The 21,172-nt window shown below is 46.7% G+C and overlaps 1 protein-coding gene across 1 annotated transcript in view; it reads left to right on the forward strand.

Moving 5' to 3' along the window:
• UBAP2L (ubiquitin associated protein 2 like) overlaps positions 1-21,172 on the forward strand; it is a 775,602-nt gene that overhangs the window by 685,187 nt on the left and 69,243 nt on the right. Inside the window, exons 25-26 of the mRNA XM_078668896.1 lie at positions 773-964; positions 1,231-1,281. Coding sequence (XP_078525022.1) covers positions 773-964; positions 1,231-1,281 — 243 coding nt within the window. The remainder of the gene's footprint in view (positions 1-772; positions 965-1,230; positions 1,282-21,172) is intronic.

Raw genomic sequence — 21,172 nt, forward strand, 5'->3', positions numbered from 1 at the left:
ACAACCGACTCAGCTTCCACACCCCCACCCGAAGCCTCTGCTCAGCCAACCTCGCCCTCGCCTCAGTTCCTCTTATCTGGAAAGCCACCGCCGGCGGCAGATCCTTCTCCTACCTCGCCGCCAAGACCTGGAACACTCTCCCTACCAGCCTACGACACTCAGGACCTGCTGGCCTTCAGAAGACTTCTCAAGACCTGGCTCTTTGATCAGTAGCAGGCCCCCCAAGCGCCTTGAGACCCTGGCGGGTATGTAGCGCGCTTTAGAAATGCAATGATTAATTGATTGATTGAATCCTTGAGGTACCAGGAATCCTGGTTGGCCAGTCCTAAGAACTTTGTTTCAGACTTCTGCATCACCCATACAATCATCACCCCTTGTAGGGATGTACTGCTTAACAGTCCATGCAGAGCATTTGAATTGAAAATGTTCCCTACCACAATCTAACACTGGGTCTGTGACCATGTGTATTGCCTACTTGAGGTGTAGTCACAGTGCATTCCTTGACGTGAAAAATTGAAAAAACAACTTGAAAACATCAAAGCCTACACTAAATGGTAGGGCGTGTAAATCTACAGAACCACACACTAGAGACAGATGCTTACAGGGGAGTTATATTTTATATATCACATTTGTGTCAGGAGGGTAGAGAAAATGTAAATAGCAGAGTGGTATGAAGGAGTTAAGACGTTTAACAAAAATCTCCTTTTTTTTCTTTTGTCTTTTGCTCTCTTTCCATTATTTCTTCCTCCCTTGCCAAATTTTTCCATCACAGCAATCATTCGAGAAGCAGGGATTTCACACTGGAACACCGGCCGCCTCCTTTAATTTGCCTTCAGCTCTGGGCAGCGCAGGACCCATCAATGCTGCAGCCGGATACCCCCCTGCTCCCTTCATGCACATCCTGACCCCACATCAGCAGCCGCACTCTCAGATTCTGCACCATCACCTACAACAGGACGCGCAGGTAAGATACCGGCTTCCACCCCTTTTTGCTAGAGCATACCTTTCAGCCTGTCTGATTTCTTGCTAGATGTGTCACCCCTATCAGCTCATTCCTAATCATCTGAGATCACATACATACATGGCTGGTAAATTAGAGAGAACATGCCTGGGTTAACGTGCTGTTGCTAACCATTTGGCCAATCTCAGACATAGCTTACAGTTATAACTATGGAATTCTGTTGTCAAAGTTTGTACCTTTATTTTGCATATCCTGCCACTTTGCATCAGCTGCCATATTTGCAGATGATTCTGTGTTGCCACCAGCAGCAAGAAGACCAGGTAATAAGCTTTCCGAACCGTTTTACTCACCACGTCACTTCCTGGCACCACTTCTCCACTCTGGTTGCACATGGCCTGCACTGCACAGATCAGCGGTCCCTTGCTGCCATTGTTCACAGGGAGATTCCTTAATACTCTAATACTCTTGCCCTTACAGTGTATCTGCTTTATTGTGCACGGGTATATACACGGACACGCTGAGGGCACATACATATGCACTTGGAATTGCTGAAAGCCTCAAGGGCCTCACCACTACACCGCACTACCCTTCCCGCTACCCACCCACATGGAGATTATCTGGTGTTATTTCCCACAGACATGGCGATTGTCTCCTGTTTTCATCAACCTATATAAAAAATACATGCAAAATGTCTAAAATGTTGAGCTAGAATTTTCCAGTTATTTCCCTTGCTAGCTAAACCACTTAAGTCGTTGTCTTGTCATTACTAGGTTGCCTTTGAGCATCTTATTCTCCAAGTATTTCCCTTCACCCCTAGAACGCTTAGGGCTCCATTTTTTGTTACAATTATTTTTTTCCAGCTTTTCTGGCCAAAGGAAAATGCTCTTAAATATGCAGGTCATATTGATCATGTTTTCTAATCGATACTTCTAAACATACATTCCTCACTTTGTGAATATTCTTCTGGTGTCAGACAGATTATGGGAGAAACATTAAAGTAGTGCTCCTGGGTGCCAGTAGGTGGCGCAGTGCAGCTTCGCAATTACTGCCTCACTCTGGAAATGAACGGAGCTGCTTAAAAGCGCCACCTGTGCGTGTTGACGTCAGTTCATTTCTTTCTGCTCCTTTAGAGGCGGATACAGGGCCGGCTCTAGGCTCATGGTGGCCCTGTGCAGGGAGCGTAGGTGGGGGCCCCGGCAGATGACGGTAAAGGACATGATGGGCAGTGGCGTCACTAGGGTTGGTGTCACCCAGTGCGAGTAAGTCATGGTTTCACCCCCTCACGACTTTTAGCACCACACAAACTTCTAGGTGTCAAGAGGCAAAATATGATTGCCGGAGAATCACCTTGGTGGGACTCTGCCATCATGTGGGCGGTCCAAGAGCCCACATGACATGATCAGCTGACCTGCCCATGTGGTGGGGCCACACACTTGTCAACTGATTCCAGCAGTGTCGCACTGTCTTTAAAAGACCAGAGTTTGAAGATCTGACAGACTCCTCTGCAGCCTCCATTGATGACCATAGACTGTCGTCGCAGAGGGCACCAGTCAGTGCACTCTCCCCTGAGCCCCAGACCAAGTCTTGAGAGGAGCCCCTGCTACCTACTTAGACGCTAGCAGCAGAGCTCCATTAACTGAAGCCTCAAATGGGTACTCCAAGCTCTGCAATGACAACTCAAACTCTAGACAATACTTGCAGTAGCCCAAAACTATCAGAGCCTAGGACCCTACCTACAGTGCAATGCAAGAGCACAGCAAGCATCGCTAAGTCACCACGCAAGTCCTGTCATTTGAGACCTATGCGTTATCAAAAGAGGATACTCCAGCCCTTATGGGAAGTTACTGCCTAATACGTTCATGTCATTTGTAGCACTTTCTGTGGATAACTTTTTATCCTTGAACACGTTTATTGCGATGGGACATGTAGTTTTCTTTTATACGTCATACAGAATGGGCACAATACAAATCCAGAGCAAACACAAGGAGAGGATGGACGTTGAACTGAAACTTTTCAGACACTCACCCCCAGTCACAGATCTGGGTTGAATCCATCATCATTCTTTAGCTCACTTAGCCACCTCAGTTCAGACCCAATTATACGCAAATCAGTCTTGACCCTATGCCTCATGGGAACAATCCAGCCTGAACTGCCGAGCCAGGTCGTCCCTGAATCGGATACAAGCATCCTGGCCGCCACCTGGAAATGCCACTTGTGCTCAGGGTTGCTCTAAGACGTTTTAAAAGACTTGTTTCTTGGTTTATTTTGAGAGAACATTTAATCAGTTCCTAGCATCAGGCGGAACATTTTGAACTGAATACCTTTCTGTAACTTGATTACAAAAAATATGATTGTCGCTTGTTTTGAATTCCAACATGTTAACGCAAACCGCTGTAGAAAACCATAAAGGAAACCAATAAAACAAGAGCACTTCTTGTTAGATTTACGAAGAAACTGAAAATGTAGGAGTCAAATGACTAAACTAAGGAAAATGCACTCTGGCTGCCCAAGGAGGAGGAGGGAAGAGGCCGAGGATTTAAGACATCTGAGAAAACACGCCTTTAATGAACTAAGAAAGAACCTGGCACGTGTGTGGGGCTGAATATGAATGTATTGTGCACACCTTGCCTACTAAATTCTACTTTCTATTGTTTTAAAGCAGAAGTACACAACTACTGCGCGCGACCCTGACTCGTGTGCTGCCAAACATGCGTACAAGTAATCTCTATAGTGAACCAAATACTAGTTGTAACTTGAATGCAGCGCGCACTGCTGAAGAATTTATCATACAATATAACTCAATTGCTCTATAAAACTGTTCAACACATTAGTCATTTAATCTCTGTTATAAACACCGAGCTATTTTTTCAATGCTATGCACCGGTCTTTATTTGTATAGGGAAGTGTGTGCCCAGTTCAGCTGCATCCCCGATTTGTGTCAGTGGCCCTATATTTTAACATCACCTTGGCCTACAAGGGCAGAGCCTGGGAGCGGATGGGGTGTGAGTGACAGGGGGGGCTCACAGAGCCTTACACCGCGGAACCAGGCTGGGCTTCCGTGTGAGTCACTCCTAATACATGCAATTACATTTTGAAACCTGAGGCCGCAGCCCCGCTCCCAGGTAGGGTCACTCATGCTTTCTGCAGACCGGACAGACCCACGGCCAGACCAACCCACCGGATATTGAGTTATTCAGTGGCCCCCCTCGTCACGGCAGGGTCTGCTCGTGCAGACTGGTCTCTCTTGTTTATTTCATCACGGTCACGGACACGCTTCCAGCTGGTTCTCAAGGAGGCGGGAATCTCGGCGCAGGTATCTCCCTGTCAGTGGCCCTCGGCACACGCTACGAGGAGGAGGCGCTGCCTTCGATTTTGGTAGGCACGGGGAGATTAAAGATTTGCAGAATCCCAGGGCGTGGAGTCGCCCCGAGGCTCGAACCTTGGTGTCCCAGCTCCAAAGTCTGCAGTCTAGCCCTGAGACCACATGCATGCACTTGGGGACCCGTATGCATACACATGCACAGAGTGCACGCAGTCTGGATTTCAAGACATGGGGCGGGTTATGCGTACAAGCAGTGTGGAGCTGACTGCATATTCTTGGAGAGCCCCGTTCTCTGTTCGTGTCCCCCTCCAAATCTTGCACAGAGACCTTTCTACCCCTTTTAACCGGGTCTATTTTTATCGGGAGTGCCTTATGTCACTACTACTGTCACTCTACTAGACTGGGCACTGTTTATGGGGCCTGCTGGGAAAAGTTGGGTTCGGTGTATACTACGCATTGCGGCAAAACTCGTCCCGGGACCCGGCGGCTGCAGTATTGGCTAAACGGAAACCTATCTTCATTAATGCTACATGTGACGCGGTGATTACTGTGCCCACAAGCACTGCTGCTGCAGAAAATAAATATCATTGAGAGATCACGGAGAATGGATCTGCCCTTACCCGGCAGGTGGGTTCTTCTTCACTTTATTCTCTCTGTCACTAGTCTGAGCTCACTCAGGCTCAGCTTTTGTCCGACACTCCGACAGACTCGACGACCACCAAATAATGGCTGGCAGCGGCTGCAGAGAGAGAGTCATACGCCGAGGAGCTGGAGTACTAGTGTACGACATACGCCACGCCACCACAAGTTACGCACGTCGCGGGGAAGCATGGTTAGGTTGAGTCTGCGCAGCCGCGCAGATCACTCTTTCCTGGCTGGCTTCCGGCATCTGTGCGTGCCAGCTGAGCCAGCCGGGTGACACGTCACTAGTCATGATTTGAAACACCCCGGCGGCCTGCTGCCCAATCAGGAACGTCGAACAAGGTCGGTGCGGGCAGAGCCGCCAGGGAAGTTAAAGGGACTCGGGAGGAGGGGGGTGACTCGTCCTGACTGTCAGGGCTTGGATTGGATTTGGAACTACCCATGTTGTCGTCGGAACTTAGTATTGGAAGCCGGGAGGCCGCCAAATCCTGCCAGGGGGCCGACAGTGCCACGAGATCATTGATCCTCCTCGTCGTGGATCCGATCCGATCCTCGTCGTGGCGGCCCCTGGGGTTTGGCGGCCCTGTGCAGTTGCACAGTTTGCACATGCCTAGGGCCGGCCCTGGCGGGTATGAAGCTGAACTACTTTTGGCTCTGGGAATTGTTTCATTAAAATGTTTTTTTTCTAGTATACCAGGGGGAATTGTAATCTCCTAAAATGACACAGCTTAAACCTTATAGGGACTGTCACAAACATGTATAATTAATGGGAGAGGAGTTGGCCTAACGGCTAGGGCGCTCTACCTCGGACCTGGAGGAACTGGGTTCGAGTCTCGGTAACGACGCCAAACATCCTGTGATCCTGGGCAAATCACTTAATCTCCCCGTGCCTAACAAAAAAAAAAAATGAATGTGTGTCCTCATGTAACGTAACGTAACTAGTGCTATGTAAAGCGCTCTGATACCTGATTCAATTCGCGTCTAGTTCGCGCTATATAAAACTCTGCAAAAAAAACAAAACTCCTAGTCCTTTAAGTGTGCCCTTGAACCCGAAAGCGACCCAGAATCTCAAAGCTTTACATTTCCTAAAGAAGTCAGACATCTTAAAGTCGCAGATGCAGGCCTTTGTCCAGTCCTCCGTCTTCACCCTCTGATCATTTTAGTCTGGAAGGAAAAGTTCAAGATGCTTTCTCCGGCCAAGTTCTGTCTGCCGTGGATCCAGTAGACTGGATGGTGGTGTTGGATTTGCAGGACGCTTATTTTCACGTCCCCGTCTTGCAGATCTGCTCACGTCACCTGTGGTTTCAGGTAGGCCAAGATCACTTTCAGTTCTCCCTCACGGATCTCCATTGAAATCCTTTGCCCTGAGTTGTTCTTCCCATGTGCGAGGATCCCTTAGCAGTTCTTTCAAAGTCACATCTACTTTGCCATACTTTGGAAAAGCAAGGAAACGTGCGACAGATGTTACATTTTTGCAGCCTTAAAAACAGGCTATATTGCCAATCTTAATTGAATCACTTTAAAATGTAGAAGGGAAAAACGTAATGTCCTATTAAATTACTTTAGCAGAATGTGATTTTTTAAATACATCCCTCACGAACTCATTTTCCTATTTAAAGTAAGATAAGTAGTAATACATAGCAATGTAGCCTGTTTTATCCTGCAGCATAGAAACAATGTAATTGGCACACTGTGCCTTTAATGTCCTTCTGATCTCCAGTGTCCAATCATACTCTGTATGTAGCGGTTTACTCAGTTCCTTTTTCTGGCTCCAGCTGACAGTATCCTGGACAGAGTTGTGCCTTTAAGGTTTTTTCCACAATCCTTTCCATCTTAGGCTTCTTAAAGCTGATTCACTCGACGTCCTTTAGGGCGTTGAGCATTTATAGATAATTTCCTGACAGGACATTTTTGCAGCGTGGCTCTTTTCTGGATTCACAATTCTGTGCATTATGCCCTCATCTAGTGGTTGGGTCCGGAATTCTCCAATATAGATGTTGCCTTTTTTTGTTTTTTGTTATTGGGTGTCTATGGGCCCACCATTTTTTATGTCCTGTTCTGCCTCTGATGACGTAAGCCCTCCCTGGAAGCTCCCACTCGTGGTCCTCCTCTTCAGATTCTATTTACCGCCATTAGGTCTGGATGCTTTGCTGAGGGCTCTAAAAGTCAGGGGAAAAAGGCTGGAGTTCGGAAAAAGTTTGTTGAAGAAATTAAGAATTTCATCAAATAGAGGTACCGGGTAAGACTCCCTGTTGCGTGTGATGGAGAGGACTGCTTTTCAATCCTCATCACAGGAGGAGGTACTGGGGCTTGGCAGGTCCAGCATACGGGCCCCTTGTAACAGTAGTGAAAAGAAGACTATGCAGTTTCTGAGGGGGAGGGGGGATGAAAAGGGAGTACCAGGGGCGCACAAGGGGCAAGGATGGTAATGGTGGAGTAGCTCCAATTAGGAGCAAGGGCCCTCGCACTCCCCTGGGGGTGTCATGCTCTTCTGGCAGCTCCTCGGGCCGGCTCTGCAATGGTCAGCGGGTCCCGCGGGGGTGCTCTTTGCTGTAGGTTTTCTCTTGGTGCCGATGTGAAGTTTAAAAGGTAGTGGTGGGGTGTATGTGCAGGGAGTAGAAATAGGACGGAGTGGGTGTGAATTAAAGGTAGCTATTGGAATCCCATAGAATATTTCATTAGCGGGCTCCTATGATATAATAAAAATGAAAGACTATAGAGTTGTGTCTCGAGAGGGGAAATGAAACCCTCTTGAGCGCTACATCGTGTGTGTAAAGTAATTTCTGCCTGAAATACCATCAAAAATTTGTGCAGAAAGACCAAACATCAGGTGTGTAACCTCTGCCTAACACTCTACCATCAGAGCATCCACTGCGAAGCCTTTGGGGGATAGACGTCCAAGACGTTGATGGGTTCAACTTTAAGAGAAGTCATGCTTCCTCCTAGAAACTTTAATGCCATCACAGATAAGGAAACTGTTCTTCCCAGTGCTACTTAGTGTTCTGGGTGAGAGAAGCTTTCAAAGAGCCTGCTTCATGCAGAGCTGTGACACCGAGGGCTAGGAAGTATAAACAATCATCAAAGGACCCCCCATACATGAAGGGAACAGTGCCTGTAGACTATCATTACTTCCACGGCGAGGAAGAGGCAATATGTCATCATTTGGCCCACCCCAGACAAGGAGAGGAAGAAGATGGATGTGATGGACAGAAAATTTGAGGAGCTCAGCCAATCAATGGTGGTTTGTAAACTCCGCCCTCCTTAACAGATATGCATGCGACTTTGGGAGGAGAAGACAGAACTCATGCAAAAAGAGCAACAAGCCTAGCTGAAGGCAACAATATTGTGGACACATGCCGCAAATCAGCATTAGATGTAGTAGATACCAAATGTCACCAAATGATGGAACATTAGGATGCCACTCTTGGCTATGAATATTAGGAGTCAAACCAGAGGTGCAGGCTAACATTATAAATGCACCTTTTAACGGTTACCAGCTGTTTGGGGGCACAGTGGCCGAAACGCTGAAGCAGTTTCTGAAAGAAAATCCGACCGCAAAATCCATGGGTGCTTTGCAATTTATGGGAAACATGTGGATAGGTACTACATCACGCAGACCTACATGAAGAGGTAGTTTCCCTAGTACCGCATCTCATTAGTGCTTTTAGAGTATCAGCCAATTAACAGAACCCTCACAACAGCTGGAAGAACGCCAGTCCTTTCAGGGACGAACACGAGGCGGGGACAGTCTCACAGGAGATGTACAACCCCCCTCAAATAAATGACTTGGCCAGCAGAGAGAACCTTACATATAACACTAGTAGGCAGAATAATACTACTTTCAGGAGTGAAGGAAGATACACTGACTGATTTTATGTTAAACGTAGTAAAATTTGGATATTGCATAGAACTGGCCAAGATGCTACCAGCAGGGGGACCAAAGGGAGAAGTCCATTCAAACAAGGAAACATCACATCCACTCAGAGGTAGAGGAGGTGCTGAAAAAAAGGGCAATAGAAAAGGTGCCCAGAGATGAGATCAAGAAATGAAATGATTACATATTTTCTAATACCAAATGTAGACGGATCTCTACGCCCTATTCTAGACCTCCGAGTCATAAACAAGTTTATAAAGACACAAAGGTTCAAGGTGACTGCTTTACAGGAGGTTATACCAAAATACCACCATACCATCCCACTATACTAAGACGCTTACTTACACATCCCAGTAAATCCAAGACACAAGAAGTACTTGTGAGTCATGGTGAACAGAACTCACTATCTCTTCAGAGTGCTGGCCTTCAGGATAAAATCAGCTCCAAGAGTGTTTACAAAGTGCTTAGCTGCAGTAGCAGCACACTTGAAGGCGCTACATGTTTATCCCTATTTGGACAATTGGTCATTAAGAGCAAACATCCTTAAATAATGCAAGGTACATATACAAGAGGTGATGAGAACTCTCTTCACACTGGAATTCTCTATAAATACAGAAGAATTGTCACTAAATCTAGAAGAAGAAAAACTTTTCCTAGGGGCAAGAATAAATTCTGTAATTGTGAAAAGAGATTAGTTTCACTACTTCAATAAAAATTGGCTTTTACCCGATAGGTGAGTTCTGACAGGACTGTGGGTAAAATGTTGGGGAAGACGCCCTTATGCATTCCTTTGATTCCATGAGCAAGATTACATACGAGATCAGTTTCGGAATGGCTTCAGAACCTATGGTCACAAGCAACAAGGAGTGGGAAAGATCTAGAGATTGTCACGCAGAAACTACAGGAGGAAATGGCTTGGTGGAACAGATCGCTTATAACCGAATTAAGGAATTTTGCACAACCAACTCCAACAGTAACCAGAACTACAGGTGCCTCACAAATGCTTTGGGGATCTCACATTGACTTGCTCAAGGTCAGAGGTGTTTGGAAGGAACAGCATATCAATGTCTTGGAATTTAAGACAGTGTTCCTAACCTTAAAAGCCTTTCAGAAAGAGCTGTTGGGAAGAACAATCTCAATCCAAATACACCATACCTGTACAATATTCTACATCCGCAAATGGAGAGGGACTCAATCCTTTTCCCTATCAAATTTAGCCCAAGTAATCCAGAACTGGGCAGTACAGAGACAGATCTAACAGCAGTTCATCTACCAGGGAAAGACAGTGTAGAAGCTGACGGATTAAGCAGACAAGCATCAAGCTCCCATGAGTGGGAACTCAATCAAGCAGTACTCAAACGGATATTCAGGAAATGGAGAACTCCAGAGGTAGACCTATTTGCAACTCCAACAAACGCAAAATGTCAAAACATTGATTGCAGACAGCCACACCACCAATCTCTGGGGAATGGTCTGTTGATAAACCGATGGGGGATGTTTGCATATGCATTTCCCACCATTACTACTGTTACACCAAGTGATCCACAAATGCAAAGAGAGCAAGATGACACTAATCCCAATTGCCCCTCAGTGGACGAGGCAAATGTTTTTCAGAACTAATAGAAATAGCGCAAGTCAACATTCTGAGATGAGCAAAACAGCAAGACCTGCTGTCAATGGAAGAGGGGAGAGTTGTACACCCAGAACCAGTCTTTCAGCCTGGCTCCTGAAAACTTAGAATTCTGAACATCTAAGCCTACCAGAGAACATATGTTATCAGAGAAGGAAGTAGGCCAACAAGAAGTGTTACGAAGCAAAATGGAAAAGATACTCATTGTGGTGTCAGAAAAAGGGCCTATTACAGAAAAACAATAAAAACGAACTGTACTGAAATCTTTCAAATTTACTGGACTGCAAACTAACGTATGCATCCTTAAAGGTAAATTTGGCTGCAGTTGTGGCCTACACAATAGGTCATATAGAAATAAGCTTTTTCACAACACCAGTAATAAAATGCTTCTTAGAGGGAGCAAATGGAATAGCACCACCCAGAAGAGTACCAGCACCCACATGGAATCTAAATGTAGTGCTAACCCAACTAATGAGGACACCCTTTGAGCCTTTGCACAAAGCCACATTAAAGATGCTCACACTGAAGACTGCCTAATTGTGACTATAACCTCACTTTGCAGGGTGAGTGAAATTCAGGCACTCCCAATTCAGGAACCATATTTACAGGTCTATGACAGAATAGTCCGAGAAAAGAACCACAGTTCATACCGGAGGTAATTTCGCACTTCCACAACAAAGGAGCAACCATTGCCTTTCTAGCAAATGTACCCTTACAGGTCTGTATGGCAGCTACGTGTTCATCAGTACACACATTTATAAAACACTACCGCAGAGGTATTCAAATGAACAAACCAAGTGGGACAAAAAGTGCTACAACATCTGTGTTCGAGGCATATGCGCTGCAGATTGCACACTGTGCATAAATCGCCACCTAGTGTTGGGCCCGGATGTTTGCAGTTTGTTGTTGTCCTGAAAAGTTCTTTGGAAGTCACGAGATAGGTGATTCCTCCTTTGGACCACATTGCGCATGGGCATCGGCTCCATCCCCAGATTGTTTTTTTCCGCCATCGGGCTCTGATGTGTTTCCTGCGCTCTGGTTTGGAACCGAATTTCCTTCGGTGCATAATCCTCACCCATTTAGACGGTATTGGTTCGATCGCGCTCCACATAGACGCAATTCTTCACCACTTCGAAGTCTTCGATTCCGGTCGTCGATGAAGGCCTTACTTTCTGGCTCATGGAAAGGACACCATTCAAAAAGTGTCCTCGATGTGGGTCGAAGTTTCCCCACACCGACCTACATGAAGTGTGCAACCTTTGCCTCTCACCTGAGCACGAGGCCAAAGACTGTTCAGCTTGTGCCTCCTTCCGCTCCAAGAAGACGATCCGGGACCGACGAGTTCGAAGAACAATGGCTCGCTCGTCAGCTTCGATCCCTGACATCTTCGAAGAGGGTGTCGACGTGCCAGAACACCAGCACGCCGAACAGAGTACCAGCTCCTTAGACGCCGAAGACTCCGACGTCGAGGAAGTCACTCCAGCTCAACGGGTCGTAAGTAAGATCGTCAACCCCAACCCTTCCTTGACACCCTCTAAAAAGGCTTCGGGCATACCCTCACCTTCAGGCCCGGGTGCACACCGAGAGACTGCTTCCCACACCCCGCCTTCGGGCCCGGCAAAGAAGCCCATTAAACCTTCAGGCGGCTCAGGCTCGAGCCAGCCTGTCCCCGGTGCCGATCTATACCGACACTGAAGAATAAGCCATCTTCCTCAACCACGCCGACCGTTGCTCCGACACCTAAGCACACGGCGCCAAAGACTGTCAGCGGCTCATCGATGCCGAAACCGTATTCGCAGCAGACTAAAAAAACACCTAAAGCTAAAGATTACCCGGAACCGAAGAAACAGGTTCCGGTAAAGGACATTTCAAAAGGGCACACTTCTAAACCAAGAGATCCAAAACCAGCTACCGCCTCTGTGCCGAAAAAAACCTATGGAGCCGGAATCCTTGACGCCGAAGGATCTACCCTATTCACAGGAACTTTTCACACCTGATCCTAACCAAAAAAACTCTTGTAAAGGATCCTAAGACTGGTCAATTGACTCAGTTCCAAGAAGAGACCACTTGATGCGCCAGCACCTCCTCCAAAGAGACATTGCAACCTCTCCATTAAGGGTCCCTTCTCCACCACCTCCCCTTACTGTTCCTCCTCCTACACCTCACCATTCACCTACACCATCCCCTAATCCAGACGATGATGTAGACACACTCTGATGACACAGGTGGGGGTGCACATGACCCAGCAGAGACCAATAGTCCCCCTCAGTCACCTAATCCATGCGATGATTACAACACCCCTGATGTGCCTTATGTCCCACAAGACGATATATACCCTTCTAGACCTTCCCCATCAGAGGACACTTTAGGTTTTAACCTACTAGTCCAAAGAGCTGCCCAATATCATGGGGTGGACTTAAACACTGATGCGGTGGAGGAAGATTTCCTACTAGACACTTTTGATAACACACAAAGGTCTACTGCCATTTTGCCAATGTTTAAGGGTGTCATCAAACACGCAACAGAGGTTTTTAAAGACCCTGTCAGGGCTAGGGTCTTCAATCCTCCCATTGAGAAATATTAAGCTGCCCCTACAGATCCAGTCTATATTAAAGGTCCAGCACCATTAGACTCTTTAGTCGTGTCTAATGCACGTAAACGTGTTAATTCTCAGGAATCAGGTGAAGCCTCACCACCAGACAAAGAATCTAAGCTACTTGACGCCTCCGGCAAAAGAACAGCATCACAAGCAGCTAATATCTGGCGCATTGCAAACACCCAAGCGTTGCTGGCCAGATATGACAGGGCACATTATGATAAACTAGAGTCGATAATGCAGCATCTACCAGACAAATACAAAAATAGGGCCAATGACCTTATACAGGAAGGTAAAAATATTACTAATACTTCCATTAGTTGTGCCCTATATGCTGCATATACCGCCTCAAGGGCAGTCAATACCAGCACCCTTCTACGTAGAAATGCTTGGCTACGTATTTCAGGTTTTAAACCAGAGGTACAAAACTCCATCCTTAATCAGCCATTTGATGAGACACATTTATTTGGCCCAAATGTTGACGTGGCTTTAGGAAAGATGAAAAAGACACCGATACAGCAAAATCTATGGGAGCCTTGCGGCAGCAAGCTCCCTGGCGCTCTTTTCGTCGCTCATCATACAGAGGCAACACTAGAGGCTACTCCTCGGAAAGTTCCTGTACTTACAAAACTCCTAGCCAATCCACATTCACTAAGGGCTACCAGAGAGGGGGGTTACAGGGGTAACAGCAACAAAGGCAGAGGCAAAACCAACAACTCCCGCTCTGCCTCTACTCCTACCCAATGACTATCCTACCCTTCCCCCCCAACATTCCACTCTTGTGGGGGGAAGTCTGCAACAATTCCTTTCTGCCTGGACCAATATCACATCAGACAGGTGGGTGCAACAAATTATTCAGTCAGGTTACTGTCTAGAACTAACATCTAACCCCCCCCCCTCCCCCAAATACCACCCAAACAGCGTCCAATGTCACAAGAACATCTATCACTGTTAAAGCAAAAAGTAGTATCTCTGCTACAAAAAGTGCAATAGAACCAGTTCTTCTGCACCAACAAAACAAGGGGGTTTACTCTATATTTTCTAATTCCAAAAAAGGACGGCTCTCTAAGGCCTATTCTAGACCTCAGACCGCTAAACATATATATACAGTCAGACCATTTTCACATGGTCACACTCCAACAAGTCCTTCAGCTTCTGTCACAAAACAACTTCCTTGCTACTTTAGATCTCAAGACGCATACTTCCACATTCCCATTCACAAGGCTCACAGGAAGTATCTCAGATTTGTGATAGACGGACAACACTATCAATTCAAAGTACTCCCATTCGGAGTCACAACAGCACCAAGTGTATTCACCAAGTGCTTAGCAGTAGTGGCAGCGCATTTACGAAGACAGCACATCCATGTCTTCCCGTACCTCGATGACTGGCTCATAAAAACCAGTTCATACAACCAATGCGTGGAACACACGTATGCCACGATACAGCTGCTTCACGACTTGGGGTTCACAATAAACCACGCCAAGTCCCATCTACAACCATCCAAAGTACAACAGTACCTTGGTGCCACAATAAACACCTCAAAAGCGCTAGCTTATCCCACTCCAGCAAGGATAGCCAGCATGCAAACTCTTCTAACAAAGTTTCAGCTACAACACTCCCTTCCAGCACGAGTGTTCATGCAACTCATTGGGATGATGGCCTCTTGCATTTTCATAGTGCCCCATGCAAGACTTCAAATGTGTCCGCTACAAAAATGCTTCTCACGTCAATGGAACCAGGCTCAAGGTCAATTGACAGACCTAGTGTTGGTAGACGGTCGGATTCATCGCGCTCTGCAGTGGTGGAATACCAAAAACCTTTCCAAGGGACGACCGTTCCTAGAGCCAGTTCCTCAGATAATCTTGACTGTGGGCGTATCGCTCTTCGGCTGGGGAGACCACCTACTGCAACACACCATGTAAGGCAGGTGGACACCGCAACAAAAGTTACTCCACATCAGTCATCTGGAGTTACTAGCAATATTCCTAGCACTAAAAGCTTTCCAAAAGCAAGTATCAAACAAAGCTGTTAGTCCGCACAGACAACATGACAGCCATGTATTACATACAGAAACAGGGAGGCACACACTCCCTGCAGCTCTCTCAACTAGCAAAGGACATATGGCGGTGGGCTATACCTCAAAACATATTCCTTCTAGCCCAGCATGTTCCAGGAGTACAAAATACCATAGCGGATCTTTTAAGTCGTCAAACACAACAGACCCACGAGGGGGAACTTCAAATGCAAGTTCTTGAGCCATTCTTTCAGATGTGGGGACAACCTCAGATAGACCTATTTGCCACCCACGAAAACGCCAAATGCCTAAGCTTCGCCGCCAGATATCCACACCCACTGTCCAATGGCAATGCAATATGGATGAACTGGTCAAACAGATTTGCGTATGCTTTTCCACCTCTACCACTCATGCCACTAGTAGTACGCAAACTACAGCAGCATTCTCTGACCCTCATCCTAGTTGATCCAACGTGGGCCAGACAGACGTGGTACACCACACTGCTACAACTGTCTGTAGTTACACACCAAAAATTGCACCTCTCTCCACATCTCTTAACACAGAACCGTGGAGAGATCGGACACCCGGACCCAGCTCAGCTCAACCTTGCGATCTGGCTCCTGAAACCCTAGAATTTGGATATCTGACCCTTCCTCCAGACTGCATGAATGTCATAAAAGAAGCTATACGTCCAACCACTAGGGCATGTTATGCAGCCAAGTGGAAACGATGTGTAATATCTTGTCACAACAACAATATTAATACTCTAGATGTGTCTATTTAACACATCATAGGATACCTACTGCATCTCCAAAGATGTAACTTAGCCTATACGTCTATTAGACTACATCTTGCTGCAATAGCAGCATATCTGCAAAACAGACATCTATCTATATTTAGAGTGCCTGCCATTAAAGCCTTTATGGAAGGCCTTAAAAGAATAATTCCTCCCAGAGTATCACCTTCACCTGTGTGGAATTTAAACGTTCTCACACGGTAAATGGGACCTCCCTTCGAACCCTTACACAAATGTGAACTACAATTTTTAACTTGAAAGGTTGCGTTCCTAGTAGCTATTACTTCTCTGCGGAGAGTTAGTGAACTACAAGCACTAACCATTCAAGAACCCTTCTTCCAAATGCATCACAATAAGGTAGATCTGCGTACTGATCCAAAATTGTTGTCCAAAGTCATTTCTCCCTTCCATCTCAATCAGTCTGTGGAACTGCCCGTTTTCTTCTCGCAACCACAGACAGTACCAGAAAGAGCTCTTGACACATATGTCAAGAGCATTGCTATACTACATAGAGAGGACACAACCCTTTTGTTAGACAAAACCACTTTTTGCGTCTTTCTCACCACCACACAAAGGTAATCCCATTTCAAAATCTGGGATAGCTAGATGGATTGTCAAATGCATACAGATTTGTTACCACAAAGCTAAACGTACGTTATCGGTTCCGCCTAAAGCCAACTCTACAAGGAAAATAGGGTCTTCAATGGCATTTTTTGGGAACATTCCCCTAGATCACATCTGCAGAGCAGCTACATGGTCTACACCGCACACATTCACAAAACACTATTGTGTAGATGTGCGCAACAAGCTAACGTGGGCCAGGCTGTTCTCAAAACATTATTCCAAACTACTGCAACAGATAGGGGTGGTCGCCGCTAAGAGTGGGTACTGCTATACAATCTATGCACAGTGTGCAATCTGCAGCTCATATGCCTCGAACGGAAAATGCTACTTACCAGTATGCATCTGTTCTTGGCATGTAGAGCTGCAGAGTTGCACACGCCCCCGCCTTCCCGTATTATCTTAATTAGATAAAAAATAACGTGGGCATCGTTCCTTTTTTTGCAAAGCTCCATAATTTCCCTAATGGCGAAAAACAATCTGGGGATGGAGCCGATGCCCATGCGCAATGTGGTCCAAAGAAGGAGTCTCCTATCTTGTGACTTCCAAAGAACTTTTCAGGATAACAACAAACTGCAAACATCCATGCCCAACACTAGGTGGCGATCTATGCAGAGTGCAACCCTGCAGCTCTACATGCCAAGAACAGATGCATACTGGTAAGTAGCATTTTCCCTACAAATCTTCATCCCAACCACCACAATATTGACACACGCTTCAAAATCTTTGCACAGCATGTGAATCTAGAAAAGTTTCACGCTGCAAAATGAAATTGTTTCTTACATATAGGAGTAGTTTTGCAGCTTGAAGAATTTTCTGGATTCACAAATGACCCACTCACCTCCATAAGCAGACTGGAAACTAAAACGACGAAAAGGAGGGGGGGGAAAGAATCTGAAGATGGCGACTGAGGTGGAGCTTCGGGAAAGGCGTATGACATCAGAGGCAGGGTAGGACACCAAATGGTGGATCCTTTGATGCACAACTACAAAAAAAATGTAACAGGACTATTACGGTATTGAAGAATTCCGGCCCCAATCACTAGATGGCAGAATAATGCACACCATGTGATTCCAGAAAATTCTTCAAGCTGCAAAACTACTCCTACAGGTAAGAAACCATTTTGTTATCGAATATTTCACACAATTCTATCTTTTTGCGAACTGCCCATACTGTGGCAGAAAAATAGCAAAAACGGCCCCCCACAGTATATGTATTTTGTTTGCCAGACTTTCATGACATTAAGACATGTCTCCACTGGAAGAACCTCTCCAGGCGCACTTTGAGGGAGATAGAGAACATTTGCCTATATGGTCAAGTGGACCACCAATTACTGAAAGATTCACTGACTGCTGAGAATTCTGAAGGGCTAGGAGAGACTGCACCCTCCACAAGTGCCTGTAAGTCACACTGAGGACTCCACTCAAGGGAGATCCAAAAAGAGAACATCTGGAGGAAGGCATCGCTCTTGTTCGTCAAGAAGTACTGCACCTACTTGCTCGCCGTCAAGAGCTGGTTCGACATCGAGAACAATAACAACGTCAAGAACACGCCATGCGATGGCTCAACATTGACACATACAACTACCCTGACCAAGACAGCAGGTGGCTTTCACAGATGAACGTACACAGACATCCTTCTGAGGCTGAATCGGAGTATTATCAGACCAACTCATCATTCAGGCCCACCTCTCCATTAACCATTCCTGATTCCACTCCCTCAGTTCCAACATAATCCACTCCACCTCCACTGTATTCTCCTCCTCCTATGCCTGCAATTTGAGCAATACCTCCGTTGCCAGTCTCTCCATCACCACAGCCTACTGAGCCAGTGGCACATACATCAAGGCAACCTAGATCTCTCTCCCGTTCCACCAGACCTCACATCTATAGGTCTAGGTCAAGATCCCACCCTCTGCGTTCAAGGTCTCACAGATGCGGTCATTCAAGACCAAAAGATACTCTACATCTATATCAAGATCCTCACAATCTTGTGCTACTTTATCTGGATTTTATTCACCTACCTTAAGGAATTCTCCTCAACCAAAAATGTCTCCAATAGGTATTGACACCTTCAAGGAGGGGAGCTAACAAATTGAAAATCTATTTCCTGATTACTACCACAACAGTAAGCATTGAGAGACTTCAAAGGTCTGCAGCTAGGCAATTGCTCCCTTTAGTTCCAGGCCTTTTAGAAACAGCAATGGAATTTTTCTGTTTCCATCTGCTTTGATGGCTGCTCCATTACCCCTGAAAAATAAATGCAGACCACCAGATCAAGATCTGCCTTTTCTTTGCACTCATCCAATTCCAGACTGTCATTGTTTCAGCAGCTGGAACATTTCATTCAGGGCTCTATTGTCTACAGTACCACCTGATGAGGAGAGCAAGTAATTGGATTCAGTGGGCAGAAATGTCTGCGGACCTTCTGCAGTTACAATGAAAGATGCTAGTAGGAAGCTGGATCTGTATATACTACACCAAAATTAGATATAGTGTGCCCTGAGTCCAGTGGAACGCCAAAGGTAGACAGAGGCAAAAGAAGATAGCACCTTACTCTCTATTTGTGGTAGTGTGGGTGAGCATTACGGCTTTATCAGTGGGTAGGGTTAAGCATGTGTTGTACACACTCATGCAACACATGACCTCACACGCTCAAAGACTGAACTCAGACCATTTTGTTTGTAATAAAAATATTTAGTCATTTTATTTCTAGAACCAAGCCTTGTGTTGGTAAGTGAAATAAATGCTTTGCAAAATCATATGCAGCTGAATGCAGGTTCAAATGCAGTTGTGTGAATTACAGGTAAGTCAACAGTTCATAATTACTTTTTAGTTACTTTACAGATAACTATGTATGTTACTTTTCAGATCATTTTGCTAATCAGTTTGATATGCCTAGATATCACACTGAGACAGCTCCTAAACAAAAGGTAGTAATTCAATTTCTGTACATATGCAGTTTTTCAATGTTCCATACAAACCAACTCCACACTTGGAACAATTTTCAAGGAAAAAGAATCAATGTATTCCTATGGAGAAATAACGAAGTTGTTGGTTTGCAGGTAAGTACTTATTTGTGGGAGTTGGTATTCTGGGTTAGAACCAGGGTTCCCCCAGGGTCAAGGATGCACTCTGAACACCCTCAGCGGCACTAGGGCAGCCGGGTGCAGAGTGCCGAGGCCCAATGTTATCTAATGAGGGATAGGGGGCCTCCGTTGGTGGCTGCCAATGAGCAGGCTCCAAGGTTGTGGGATCAAAGCTCCTGGTGTTATGCTCGAGGCAAATGGGGATCAGAGTTAGCACCCAAAGTACAAGGGTCAGGGTTGCCCCTAAATACTAGATTTAGGGGCGTTACATGTAGGTAAAGGTAGGGACCAATATGTCCCTTCCTTGGGTTGGCTACACCCCCTATTATGCCACCCTCCTGTGGGAGGGGGCCATATACCTCTGGTTGGCTGGGTCCCCCATCTACAAGTTGGCGGGGACTGAATTGTGCTTTACCTCTCCTCCCCCACCTTAGGGGTGGGGTTGGCAAAGGTAGCCACAACTCCATTCCTTACTTGGTTTTCCTGCAGATTCTCCCTCTCAAAGTGGGGGTCAGAACTAGTGGGGGCCAGTTGCTGGAAGCAGCAAATGGCTGCGGTAGCTCACAAAGGTGGCAAGCCTTTGAAGCATCCCCTTTGTGGACCCTGGCCATCCTGGGGGCAGAGACATGGCACCTCGTCCCAGGATGTGCATTGTTTCAGACCATCGAGAGCAGAAGGCTCTCGACCCAGGGGTCCAGAGAAGTGCCTGGTGGTGGCAGCTGGCGAGCAGCCACTCATCCAGGACACTAGTATCTGAAAGAGACAAGTTAGCGATAGATTCCTTACCTTAGAATATCCCCAGGCGTCAGACTGGATCCGGAAAATTTTGCGTAGCAATACCCCTGCGCGCCGGCAGGCGTCCGCAGCTCTGCGTCCGGCGTCGTTAGCGCCGGAATGACGTCGTCGGAGTACTTAAACGCCGCCCTCGCGCTCTGACGTCCGTTCTTCTTTTTTCCGCGCAGATCCGGAGAAGCTCTACCCCTTAGTCATTTTTTGACTAAACTTTTTTGATCTTTTGATCATTTCTCTACTCGAGTCTTCGACTCCGACGGTGCCGGTAGGGATGCCCGGGTTTAAACCCTGTTCCAAGTGCGACCGACTGATGTCGGTTACCGACTTCCATCGCCGGTGCCTCAAGTGTTTAGGCCTCGACCACGACGACCGCACTTGCTCCAACTACCGGGCCCTGACGTCTAAAGCTAGGCGGGAGCGGTCCCGCAAGCGACTTGAGCTCCGGCAGTCGGCCCCGCGCTGCTCCAGGTCCCGGTCCCACAGGAGGTAGAGGGACCGGTCGCGGGGTCGGAGCCCTCGCAGCTCCGGGAATGGACATCGGTCGTCAGGATCCAAGTCCTCAGGTGAGAGGCATGAGAGGTCGGAGAGACGTCCTCGTTCGCCATAACCTCTTCCACTGGCGCACTGTCACGTCGGACAGGTGGGTGCTGCAAATCGTCCGAAGGTGCTACTCCCTCCCCTTCGAGGCGACCCCTCCAGCCATGCCACCGCAATACCACCGCGTTTCGGGTGATCACTTGCAACTTCTGCAAGAGGAAGTCACGGCCCTCTTGGCCAAGGGGGCCATCAAGCGTGTTCCTGTGCCAGAAGTAGGGTGTGGTTGTTACTCCCAC

This window comes from Lissotriton helveticus, chromosome 12 (assembly GCF_964261635.1).
Source record: "Lissotriton helveticus chromosome 12, aLisHel1.1, whole genome shotgun sequence".
Lineage (NCBI taxonomy): Eukaryota > Metazoa > Chordata > Amphibia > Caudata > Salamandridae > Lissotriton > Lissotriton helveticus.